This window comes from Ochotona curzoniae, unplaced genomic scaffold, assembly GCF_017591425.1.
Source record: "Ochotona curzoniae isolate NIBS_2020 unplaced genomic scaffold, NIBS_Ocur_1.0 scaffold_3208, whole genome shotgun sequence".
Classification (NCBI taxonomy): Eukaryota; Metazoa; Chordata; class Mammalia; order Lagomorpha; family Ochotonidae; genus Ochotona; species Ochotona curzoniae.
The window spans coordinates 28962501-28975597 of record NW_024467106.1 but is presented as its reverse complement, the minus strand read 5'-3'; the positions used below and the strand labels follow the sequence as shown (position 1 = coordinate 28975597).

Below are 13097 nucleotides of genomic sequence, written 5' to 3'. Positions count from 1 at the left end.
GGAAGTCAGGATGCGTAGGTACCAGATTCCTGACCTGGAGACACAGTGACAGCTGGGTGCAGGACAGAGCCCAGGAGGAGCTCTCTGAGTCTCCCTGCCTAGTTCCTATGTTACTCAGTGAGGAAAGGAAGGGAGCAGCCACCACCACCCTTGTCTCCCTGGCCCCATGCAGAGTCTGGGCAGGGTAGTGAGGGATGGGAGGAGGGTACAGCACACTGCATGGATTTTGCTGCCCTTTGGCATCATCAGGCACACTGGAACACCAGTGCCCCTTCTTCCTGATGGGGAGACTAAGGCAAGCAAGTTGTTTGTTTGTTTGTTTGTTTGTTTGTTTAAGATTTATTTATTTTTATTGGAAAGGCAGATTACAGGAAGAAGGAGATTACGGAAAGATCTTCCATCCACTGGTTCACTCCCCAAGTGGCCGTAACAGCCAGAGCTGAGCCAGTCCGAAGCTAGGAGCCAGGAACTTCTTCCAGGTCTCCCATGCAACTGCAGAGTCCCAAGGCTTTGAACCATCCTTGACTGGCTTCCCAGGCCACAAGCAGAAGGCTGGGCTGGGTGGGAAGTGGAGTAGCAAATTTGTGCCCTATGGGATCCTGGTGGTTGTAAAGCGAGGATATAGCTACTGAGCCATTATGCTAGGCCCGTGAATCAAGCAAGTTTAAGCCCAAAGTCAAGCATGTTAAACCAGAGCTATTGATGACTGAGAGGGCTAGCCCCTGGGGTCCTGCTCCCTAGGCCTTTGGCCTCCATGGAGCCAGCCCCACCACCCACTCCCACGGGTCTGGGGTAGCAGAGTGTCTCCCTCCGCATTCTCACCAGACTGTGACCACAGAAGAACTCCTTGGCCTTGTCCAAAGCTGGAAAGAGAAGGTGAGCCAAAGGATCAGGTACCTCAACTGCAGCCCGGACGCAACATCTGTGACTCAAGTGGTCTTTACTGTAAGGAACAGAATGGGAATAGGGAGAAGGGTGGACAAGCTGGCTTCTGGGCATCCAGGGGGCCCCCAGGGAACAGGGAGAGCTGACCATTGCCATTTTATAAAATAATAATAATAAATAGGGTGTGGAGGTAGGGAGAGGTGGAAGTGCTGAGCAGCTCACCTCCAGCCAGGCCACGTAGATGAGGAAACGACTCCCAAGCTAGTCTGAGGCTCCCTTCCACCCATTGGTCCACAGGACTGCAACCTCATGGACATGGAGTTGGACAGTGAAGTGCAGATATCTTCTGAAGCTCACGAGGAAGAGGCCAGGGCCGAAGCTGTCACGCCTGAGTCCTTGGCACAGCCCAGCCGCATGGGAAAGCCCATGATTGAAGACCCCGCTGTGGAGGTGGTCAGGAAGATCCTGCAGTGAGTGCCCACTTGGCTGCCCACTGTCCTCTGTCCACTGGGTATCACGTGGGAGCCTGACCCACTGAGCAAGGACTTTTCCTGTGGGAGTTTCAATGCCTCCTCTGCCTGCCACTAGAACCCTGCCCAGGGCGTGGGAGACTAGTGGCAGGAAAAGGGGAGTGCAGGGGACCTGGGCTAAGCTGTCCCAGGATCATTCAGGGTCGTTGTGCAAAAAGTTCCCATCCTTTCCTTTGCTTTCAGACTTTGCAACATGAAATCAACACAACAGTGTGACAAAGATCGGTCCCAGACAGGTAGAGGCAGATAGGCCTCTGAGTGCCAGAGCAGCCGGTGGTGGGGAAGCCAGGGCCACCGTGTGGCCCATCCTCACTTCCTATCCTCTGTTTTGATCTTGGGCACCCATTTTCCACAGGCTTGAAGCGACATCGATACCGGGGAGAACACCCCATGAGGAAGGCCTTGTCTGTCGTCAGTGCCACCTCTGTAGGCAGGTAGAGATGCTGGGGGGAAGCACTGACCATCTCCATCCCCCAGACAAGACCAGGGACAACCCCACTGCCCTCTTGGACTGACTGTGGACTGGTGGTGGGGTTAGCTGTGACACCGGCCTGAGTCAGGTCTGAATTCTGACCTGGTCTGGCCCAGAATATACCCATGGCAATGACAGGTGAATCCTACACCTTCTGCTTTGCGATGTGTTATCAAAGAAGAGGAACAGTTGGGACCACAGAACAGATGACTTCTCTGGGGTGACATTTGCAGAGCCACGGAAAGAGTTCAGGCCCTAGTGCCCTGGGCTTACACACTGAGGCCTGGTTAGAGTTTTTAGCCTGGAGAACTCCAGTTTCCTGTGGAAGGTGGCCGATGGAAGCCCAGGGCACAGCTGACTTTGCAGGTCTTCAGTTAGCCCCCAATGACATGGTGTGGTGTGCTTTGCAGGAAGTAAGGGAAATCACAGAATATGGGAAAAACAAAAACCACACAAATGGGAAGAATCAAGGTTGCTGACACTGAACTGGCTAAACAGGCAGGCAGCTGTCCTCAAGGTCCTTGTAGTCGACAGAAGAGTAGGAAGCCTCTGGATTTCTATAGGGAAGACTCCAGAATGTTCCCTGACGAGGGCTCTTGGTACGGGGTGGCTAGAAGCAGGGCATCCTGTGGGATTGGTGAAGGTACCTCTTTGGCTTTCCTTGCTTGGAGTTGGCGATGAGGACAAAGTCATGGAAGCCATCATTGGTTCAGTGAAGGGCTGGCTGGGCATCCCAGCTCCCTGGGAGTAGACCTATGGCAAACTGGCTTCCTGGGCTAGTTCCTAGGGACCTCAGGCAGGTTGTGGGTCCTAGTGCAGTCTTTGGTGGTAAGTGATCCAGCCAGAATTCATTTCTCTGTCCTGTCTCAGAGGTTATAAAACAAAATCCATACCACCTGGACTGTAGGTTAAAGAGAAGGTAGCCAGTTCAACTGGAATTTCAGATCAGTGATACCTTTGATAGTTTTTTTTTGTTGTTTGTTTTAGTATATATATGTCCTGAATATTGCATGGCACATACATGCACTACAAATTGTTCATTGCTGATATGAAATTCAGATTTCACTGGGTACTCTGTATTTTTTATTTGCTGAATCTGGACTCAAAGTGCTTTCTTTTGGATCCTCAGCATATGAAAAGGAGGGTGCCCTCTCCACCCCCAGCCTTAGCTTGAGAGGTTAATGGCAAAAGCTTCACTTCATGATGAAGCTCAGCCCAGCAGCAGATGTCAGGTCATGCTAGGGGAGAGACCCGACATCTCCAGCACCCCAGGCTCCTACAAATAGGGAGGTACCTAGCATCTATGCCCAGCCTGCAGAGAGCACTGACACACTCTTTGTCCCACAGCATCACCCGGCACTCCAAGCCCAACAGAATGGACAAGAAGTACCAGGTGCTAGGAGACAAACCTCCACCTCTGGCTGAGTAAGTGATGCCACCGTTCTCTGTGACTGCCCCACCTGTGCTTCCACGGAGTAGCAAGAGGTGACAGGACAGAGAAAGAGAATAAAGGAGTAAGAGAGAGATGGGAGGGGAGGGACAGTGAAGGGTCAGGGCCAGCTTGTCCTGAGCTGATTTGTCTCAATCTGCTGAGAAGTATTCTCACCAAACCTTCATGCTTTCCCAAGCTAAACCTTTCATGGTGGCAGAAGTCAAGGGCTAAGCAGAAAAAAAAAAAAAAAAGATCTCCAAAAAGGAAGACACTTTGTTGACATAGCACAGAAAATAGAATCTAATTGATCCTGTTTGTACACCCACATCAGGACCCTGGGAACTCCTGAATCTTCCCATCTACAAAGTGGGTTTAAGAAAAGCCTCTTCGAGCTTTCAGAAGAGCCAGCGAGTTCCTATGGCTTCCTTCTGTGACACAAGACTTTCACCCTGAGAATAGGAAATTTGGGAAAAAATAAATAAATAAGGGGAGGGGGAGAGAAAGAAGTGATTAGATCACCCCAAACACACACCCCACCCTGGTCAATTATTAAGGAAAAACTTGAGAACCCAGTGGGGATGAGGAGAAAGTGTGAAGATTCCATGTCCTAAAGAGGAAATGCAACTGTAGCTAGACACACGGGGGACACACTCAGAGGACAGGAACAGTTCATCCCAGCTTTTACCCAGGATTAACCAGCACGGAAGCTGCCAGTGTAGATGGAGAGCAAGGGGCAAGGTTTCCTGGAAATCACAAACCCACACCTGCTCGCCTGTCTCAGTGGTCTCCCCCAGGAGATCAGCCCACCATGAGGGAGAGCTTTGCTTGCAGATTTCCCTCCAATAGTTTGACTGCCCTTAGCAAACAGGAAAAATCTAGAAATCCCGAGAGAGGGGACTGTGAACCGTGGTGCAGCTGGCCTCAGTGGTGCTCCACAGCTGTTTAAGGCAAAAACAGCATGGGGAAACCTTGGCCATTTAAGACGTGAGCAGAGTGTGTGAAACACAAGTCCACCCAACCCTGATTATGACTGATGGGATAACAAGCAGAAAGAAATGCATTAAACACAACCACTTTTCCTTCGTTTTGAAATGTTTCCAAGTGTCTTTAAAGATGGAAAGCTTGTGTTAAGAGGCAAGATTGAGAGATCTGTATGCATGTGTCTTACACATGGGTGATGATGTGTGCATCTGACAGTCACTGCAGCACAGATTGTGAGCATGCTGTGTCCTCTGGGGCATGCAGCCCCACCCAGTGCATCTGTGCTTCATCCCCCTCGTAGTGTTCAGTTCACCTACCAGCAGGAGAGGATCCAGCAGGGCAATCGGAATTTGCCTAATAAATCCCTGGCATGTGCACAGCAGGCCTAACTGTCAGAGATAACAGGAGTTTTTCTGAAAATCCTGCTCAGTTGACTATTTATAAACAATCACTCTTTACTCTGTGAATCCATACTGGGGCACTTGACAGTACAGGTGCTGCCTTGAGGTGGGGATCCCAGGCTGATCATAAACACACACACGGGGTCTTCATCCTGTTGTCTAAAGATAAACTCAAGGCCAAACCTTGGCCGAGCCCAAGGCACCTGCATCCCAAGTCAGAATGCCTGACTTACAGTCCTGGCTCCTCTGCTTCTGATCCAGCTTCCTGCTAACGCACACCTTGGGAGACAGAAGGTGATGGCTTGAGCACTGGAGTCCCTGCTACCCACTTAGATCTGGATTGAGTTTCTGACTCCTTGATTTGGCCGGGCCTAACCTTGGCTGTTGTGGACATTTGGGGAGTAAACCAGCAGCTGCTAGATTTTTCTCCATCTCTCTGCCTTTTAAATAAAATGAAAATAAGCAAATAACTTTTTTGTTCAAAAAGATAAGCTTAGGCATGTTGAAACTTGCCTGAATTTATCTGAATAATGAATCATACGGAAATTGGGCAGCACAAGAACTTTAAGTCATTTAAGGTTCCACTGACGGGTCCCTGGGAAAACTTCTATAGGTCATTTATAGAAGCACCATAAAGGATCTTGCTTAAAGTAGAGAGTGCCTGGTTCGAGGTCGATTGGCTATCTGATTAGTTACACCTAGGTTTCATTTTCCCAGACTATAACCAATTTACTTACATCTTCAGCACTCCTTTCAGTCTAATGTCCTGCTGCTTCCTGCAGCAGGCACCTGCTGGGCTTTACAGGCTGATCAACTCAGAAGCTGCCCCATTGGAGTGCTGAAGGGCCCAGGGAAATGCACAAGGCATTTGAACCGGGCAGGTGGGAATTGATGGGATCTGAAGAGGAGCAGGAAGATGAAATCAAGGAAAAAAAATTAAACCTTTTTCTGGGGAAGAATTGGAATATGCAAAGGTCCTTGGGTCGGGGGAGGGGCAGCTGTGAGCACCTATAAGAAGTGAAAGGCTAAATGGAACACATAGAATGCTTCTCCATTTGCTTTTGTCCCTGTTGGTGTATTTTGATGGAGCTCCTCAGGGAATCTGCCTTGTATGTGTTGCAGGGACTTTAAAGGGATCATCTCAACTCTCCTGTGGGAGAGCAACGAGCACCTGCTGACTATCGTGGAGGTAAGGGCTACTGTCTGTGAGCCTGTGCCCACCTGGGACAACTGCTCCCACTTTTTGTGACTTTTTTCTACTTGTTGTGGTCTGCTGTTCATGGCCACTTGGGAAACACATACACACACACAGTCCCAGGTTCTGTCTGCCTGCCTCCTACAATACTTTCTGTCCTAGAAGCTAACCCTCATTCAGGCAGCATTCACTTAACCAGTCACCAGACATTTCTTGGACCACCAATTGCATGCCAGGTATTGGATGTGCCAGCCAATGTCCCCAAGGTGCCTAGTGGGAGGGGTGCAGGGGAACAGTTAGGCTGTGTAGCAGGGCCTTGCCCTCACACACCACATACAGCGGTTCTGGTGCCCTCTCCTGCCTGCCTCCCACAAGGAGCTCGATCATCCTGGTGACCCACAGTCTGTCCCCCAGCTTGATGTTTCCTATCAGCTGGCCACCGAGTCAAGATTGCCTTGGTTTGACTATTGAAAGTTGAATTGGATTTGGCCATTCACTCATTCAACAAGAAATAACAAGGGCTGGTTACAGCCTTGGGTCACACTGGGCATACCCTGGGTAAGATGGGGGTGTCAAGGGCAGACAGGGAGAAAGAACATCCCCCACCATAGGGGGTGACACCAGCAGAAAGCTATGTGACACCGGGTAGGAGGTGGGGTGGGCTGGGGGAGCAAGTCCCTGGGAGCGAGAGTCAGACTTATGGGCAATCCCGTTGGCAGGAATTTTACAGGAAGGAGAAACGCGCGATCATCAGGCCTGACTGCACGTACGAGAACTTTGATCAGTGTGCCGAGAGCATCAACAAGAAGATTCTGGAGTACCAGAGCCAAACGGATGAGTACCACAACTCCTGCCTCATGGGTGAGTGCAGGCATCAGACAGGACACAGCAGAGGCATGAAACCAGCATTGAGACTTAGCTCCAGCCCCCTTCCCTCTCAGCATGGGTCACTGTAGAGGCAAAGGAGCCTCCCTGTGAAATGCAGCTTCTTAGAATGAGGTGAAACCCATGATCAGATAGTGGCCACGCAGGTCGGTCTCCCCTCTGCTGCTAGACTGAAGACTCTAAGCCACCCAAGGGACAGGCAGCTCTTCTAAGGACTTCCCTGTGTGTGAGCAAGACCCTGTGGCAAGCAGGAAAGAACTGCAAGAGTCCAGACTGTTTTTAAACCTTCTGGTGAGCTGTGTTTGTGTAGCAACTTTTCTAATAAATAGAATTTTAAAAAAGATCAGTGAGGTCTCTGATCCATTTGAGTTGATTTGGATATGGATCTGACAACAGGTAGCAAAGCACAGCTCAATGGAAGGGCTAAGTTCTTGGGTTCTGCAACTCCAGGCTGGTAGCTATAGTTCCCAACAGTTTTGTATATTCTTCATGAACTAGAAGAGAGAATAGAAGCCCCCACACAGAAATTATATGGAATTTGAAATGCTAACCTCCCTGGTTTGAGCAGCAGACATTTATATACATATGTTGAAATATATCCCAAAATGCATACACACAGATATGCCTGATTAGGCTTACGTACAGAGTTGTACAATCATTGTAGAAGCCCCCAAACCTCGGTTCACCCACTCAGCAAGGCAATTACTAACAGAAATGGTGAAAGAAAGTAGCAGTGTATTTTCCAAGGTGCAGGGCAGGGAGTGGAGCAGCTGTCACTCCATTCCCATACTCCCTAAGGAATGAAAGACGGTGAGTCTGTAGGTGAGGTTGCACAGAGCATTGTGAAAAGTAAGCTGTCACCTGGAACCCCCTCATCCCATATCAGAGCACCTGGGATCAAGTACTGGCTCCCCTTCCAATCCAGCTTCCTGCTAACACACCCAGGAGTAACCAATGATGGCCCAAAAACTTGGACTCCTGCCATCCATGGGGGAGACACAGATGGAATTTCTGGCTCCTGGCTTTGACCTGGCCCATCCTCAACTATTGCAGGGATATAAAGAATAGATGCAATGATCAATTTCTTTCCCTCCTTCTCTCCTTCCCTTCCTCCCTCTCCCTGTCACTCGGCCTTTCAAATAACTAAATCTTTCAAAACCATATTCAAGTGTATAATATAATTACAAAAGCACAATTAAGAGTTGAAAATCTTAAAGCCATGAATGACATTTATTACCAGGTTGTAGAATTGGTGAACTAGAATGTAGATCCAAAGAAAATATCCACAATGCAACACAGATAAAAAGATGCACCCATATAAGAGAGGCAAAGAGATGTGGGTGAAATTGTAGGTCTGGCAGAGGGAAAGGGAGAAATTTGAGATGATAAGGGATAAGAACTTGCCAGAGCTGCTGAAAGACACAAGTGAGCTGAGAAGTCTGTAAGTCTGAGAAGCCCTTTGAACCTGTCTGATCCATATTTTATAGGCTGGTTTGACCATAGGATCCCGTTTCGGTTGAGTAATTATGACCATGTTAGGACCAAAGTTCCCGCCCCCAACCCCCACCCCAGGGAGACTGCTTTGATCCTTGCTGGGAGAGATCACATTAGCAACTATTTCCTGCTTGTCACAATCTCTTGCCCTCCCTCCTCTCCCCTTTAATTCCTGCAGAATTAAAAGTACAAATGAAGAAATTTGAAGAACTGCTGCCTCAGGTGTGCTGGCTGGTGATGGAGAACTTCAAGGACCATCACTGGCATAAATTTTGCACATCTGTCAATGATATTCAGGCCAAGTTCAAGGAGCAGCAGAAGCAGCTGGAGAAGAGGAAGGTGAGGGCCCAAGGTACAGGCCTTCCACTCTCAGACAAGGGGTTCTAGAAGTTCACCAATGGAGGCAGGTGATGGGCAGGTCCAAGTCCACATCCAAGGGAAGTGACGAGTCAGGCTAGAGAGTCCTAGGTCAGGCTGAAGACCAGGAGGCATTGATAAAATAGGAAGCAAGCCCACAACTCCTCTGCTGAAAGCACTCGGTAAATTCCTGGGAGGATTTGTGGGTGTACCTTCTGGGTTGGGTGGCACTGAGATCAACAATGACGTCATCAAGCAGCCGGGTAACATGCTTAGGACAGGGGTGCTGTCGCTGTCCTTGGTGGGTACCTAGTTCACCTCTGTACCCCCCCATGACCCCTCACTCTGCCTACCAATGACCCCTTGCATATCCAGGTCAGAGGACACAGTCTGGCTGTATTCACCACAATCAACACGAGATATAGGCCCATGAGATTTTTGGGGTGGGAGGGGTGAGAAGGGTTGGAGGGTATTGGTTCTAACTTCAAAACCGAGTCAGAATGCCAAGCTGAATTCTGATTTGTTGGATCCAAGGATGAAAATGCCCAGAAGCTCCATCCAAACCTTGGCCATCCCACCTTGTTCCAAAAAATGGAATCCCTGCACCTGATGGAAAAGAAGAGGCAGGATGAACTGGATACCACCATTAGGATAACCAGGGAGAGGCTGGAGGTCAGCGGTGCTGGGGTCACTCTGCCCACCACAAAGATGGCCCCAGTGCCACATCCAGTTTGGCACCTAGACTACTCCATGCAAGTGGGTGGGGCTGTGGGTCTAAGGATCCTTACCCAGCTGCTTTAACATACATGCCTCAGATCGCTGAACTAATTACATCAGCAATGTGCACTTCTTTTTGCATGATTTCCATCCAGTCTTATTTCATTTCTGGCTGCTTCTGAATCATTTCCTATCCCTTGGGAAAGAGCTCCTGGCTGAGAAACAAATGCCAGCTCACTTGGGCACAGCTAGAGCAGTCATGTTGGCCTTGGCTGCCAGCTACTTCCCCAAATCTTCCCTGCAAAGTCTTTCCCACTGCCTTGCCTAGCTCCCCCCAGGAGTGCCTCTCCCTGGTGTTCTGAGCTCGCCGTGTCTCTACCAGGACTGCACCAGGAAGTGTGGCCGCATCTTCATAACCAACTTGGCCGCCTTCACAGAGAAGCTGCTGCTGCAGCTGGACGAAGTCATCACCATGGATGACATCCAGGTCGCAAGTACGGTCCTGGTCAGGTCGGGCGGGCAGGGGATGGGATGGGGTCCAGGGAGGAGAGGGAGAAAGCTGGTTTGAGGGAGGGTCTGCTTTCTCCCAACTCTAAGTATGAAAACAGCGTCTCCATCGAGGGAGCTGATGACTTTTTGTTTCATCAAAAACAATGTCTTTAATAAGGGCAAGTGTTGGGTGAATCAAATATTATTATATTCTCTGAGGAACAGGATACTGTTAGGAATAGGAAATATTGAGGTGCGGATTCCATTCTCCTGCTGACATTGCACATAATGGGTTCCTGCCACTCAGGTCAGGGAGACTAAGTTGAGGTCCAAGATCCCAGGGGGCCCTAGAGGAGTGACTCAGCAGGTGGGAGTGCTTGCTTGTATTCTCTGTCTCTCTCCCCACGTGCATCATTTTGCCACTCCAATCAAAACATTTAAAAAGAGAAAAAGGACAAGTACGTGCATCTCAGAAGTGGTTCATGTGGCTAGGAACTGGGACAGCTGCTCAGCCTCATCAATTATCAGTGCCATGCCATTTCTGACTGCCTGCCAGCCATAGTTTTTATGTTTGGCGGCAGCCAGCCCTAGTGAGGGTGGTAGGAAGAAGGCAGAAAGGTATGTCAACCCTGTTCTGAGGGCAGAATGGAGTGTGTCAGCTCCTACACAAGTGCACTTCTGTCCCAACGGTCCTAACCCTAGCAATGTGGCTGCCAGAAATTCATCCATGCTTTTCCAAAGACACATGTCCAAGAACACTCCCCACAGCATTGCTCTAGATGGCAAAGAATTGAAGATGACATTGGTATCCATATGTAAGGACTGGATATGTCCATGATGGGCCAGATGTACAAGCAAGCACAGCTCTGCTGCTGGGGTACAAGCGGCAGGTCTGTGTGCACCCACCAGGAAGAGGTAAGGAAGGAATGCCGTGTGCAAAGACAATGAGCCCACATTTTAAAAACATATATAAGGGAGCAAGTGACTCTCCTGGTGGCTAACATGCTGCCTGGTGGTTTAAACCTCTATCTGCAATGCCAGAATCCCATATGGGTAGCAGTTCCAGTCCCAGGTGTTCCACTTCCCATCCAGCCTCCTGTTAATGCACCTGGGAAAACAGTGGGACATGGCTCAAGTGCTTGGGCCCCTGCATCCATATGGGAGAACTGGAGGGAGCCCCTGGCTTCTGTCTGTGGTCATTTGGAGAATGAATCAGTGGGTGGAAGGCCCATCTCTTTGTGTCCCCCCGTTTCTAGTTCTGCCTTTCAAGTAAAAGCAATATTTTTTTAAAAAGAAAAAAAGAAAAGAAAGATGCTGCTCAAAGACCCATATGCTATACCAGGGTTCCTGGAATGCAGTTCCAGCCCTGCTCATAATTCCAGCTTCCTGCAAATGCACACCCTGAGAGGCTCCAGCACCCATGGGAAAGATCTGGATTGAGTCTCCGGCTCCTGATTTCTGCCTGACTCAACCCTCTCCCACCCCAGCTGTTGGACAGGCATCTGGGGAGTGAACCCAGCCAACAGAATGAAGCTCTCTATCTCTCTCTGCCTCTCAGATTAGTAAAAATAAATGCAATGTACATACAGGATATCAGCATGCACACACACCTGTGTGGGAGACAGAGAGAGAGTCTGAGCAGTGGTCAACCCCAAGCTGCTATCCATCCTCTTCCATATGGGATGAGAAGAGGATTTCAGAATCTTACTTTCCATCATGAAGCACTATTTACATTTTTTATGGCATGCATGTTATATTTTATAACTGTTAGAGTATTAAAGTCATATATCCAGGGGGTTGTTCATCCACCAAGAATTAATATTCATTGTTTCTATTTTTAGAAGTTTTATTGCAAAGATGTTCCATGTTCATCATAGCAACATAGGCATCCAAGTCCCGCACACTGAGAGCCAGGCTGGCTGCCTGGGTTGCATTCTGCTGGAGGTGGAGGGGTGGGTGGAAGAGGACGGGGCCTGTGTAGTTTGGGGTCTGGGCTGTAGCTAGGCCAATCCGTGCTGACCTCTGGGGAGCACTGAGTACTGCACCCAGTGATTTATGGATTGCATAAGCCCCACACTGTCACTTCCTGGTCGGTGCAAGGGCCCTCAGATTCCCTGTGTGTGGTTTTGCACACTTTCAGGTATCAACCCTTTCCTGGGACTGCAGACCTCAATGTTAAGGGCAAGCTTGTTAGGGAAAGCAGGGCCTGCAGACACACAGCTGCCACTAAAGGAACCAGCAGAAGGGCAGTGGCCAGGGTGCCCACGGTCCCCTGCAGGGAGTCACAAAGCAGGGCAAATCCCTCACCGGAGGACTGGGGACCTCTGTCTGCCCTGCCATTCAACTGCTGCTGCTATTTAACAAGTTCATCTCTGTTTTAAAATATTTATGCATCTATTTATATCAGTTGAAAAGCAGACACACACACACACACACACACACACATCTTCTATCTGTAAATGTCCTCAACCAAGCACGGCCATGAGCCCAGCACTCCGTCCAGGTCACCGACATGGATGGCAGGGCCCAAGCACTTGAACCATCATCTGCTGCCTGCCAGGGGCATTAGCAGGGAGCCAGGTGGGCAGCAGAGTTTCTGGGACTCCAGAATGGGATGCAAACATCCCTAAGTGACGCTCTAACTCTCTGTGCCACAGTGCCTACCCAACAGTTAGCTTGTGGGCCAAGCCAGCGGGCCCCCTGGCTGTAGATCAGGGCCACTTCTGCCCACTGGCTCTCAATCTTGTGTACAGGGCCACTTTGTCCCTGACCAAGAAAGCCCACCTGAGCAGCAGGTTAGACATTCCAGGAACAAGCTTGGGCATGTTAATTCCAGGGGAACTTCTTAGGACACACAGGAGCTACCATAAGCCCAAAATAAGGCCGCACAGTGGGCATTTCAGGGACTCTTGGAAACTGCAGGAAAGTTGGGCTTCAAGCTCAGGGACTTGGAACTGGGAACTCCCCCTAGCAATGACCCTGGCCAGGAACACCCCCACCAGCACCACCCCAGCTGGCATATATGGGGCAGTCAGTGGTCTCTGGAGGCAGGAGGAGAGAGTAGACCCTCACTCTCTAAAGACAACCTGGGGATCGGCCTTGGCCTCAGGCCAGAAAGAGGCCACCAGTCAGTCACCACATCTCTTGCCACCTAGAGATGGAGCACCCCAGGCAGAAAACGTCCATCCTCATTCGAAGGAAACTGGCAGGACTCCCTCTGGAGGAGGAGAGTGAGAAGCCCCTGATTGAGCGTGGGAGC

At 49.8% G+C, this 13097-nt stretch overlaps 1 protein-coding gene across 1 annotated transcript in view; it reads left to right on the top strand.

Annotated features, from left to right (window-relative positions):
* Nucleotides 1-13097, top strand: part of CCDC180 (coiled-coil domain containing 180) — a 44500-nt gene that overhangs the window by 29477 nt on the left and 1926 nt on the right. The window contains exons 25-35 of the mRNA XM_040963534.1: nucleotides 826-945; nucleotides 1183-1355; nucleotides 1599-1651; nucleotides 1771-1849; nucleotides 3235-3312; nucleotides 5824-5890; nucleotides 6616-6757; nucleotides 8454-8614; nucleotides 9167-9304; nucleotides 9732-9843; nucleotides 12994-13097. The exon at nucleotides 12994-13097 is cut by the window's right edge and continues 2 nt beyond it. Coding sequence (XP_040819468.1) covers nucleotides 826-945; nucleotides 1183-1355; nucleotides 1599-1651; nucleotides 1771-1849; nucleotides 3235-3312; nucleotides 5824-5890; nucleotides 6616-6757; nucleotides 8454-8614; nucleotides 9167-9304; nucleotides 9732-9843; nucleotides 12994-13097 — 1227 coding nt within the window. The remainder of the gene's footprint in view (nucleotides 1-825; nucleotides 946-1182; nucleotides 1356-1598; nucleotides 1652-1770; nucleotides 1850-3234; nucleotides 3313-5823; nucleotides 5891-6615; nucleotides 6758-8453; nucleotides 8615-9166; nucleotides 9305-9731; nucleotides 9844-12993) is intronic.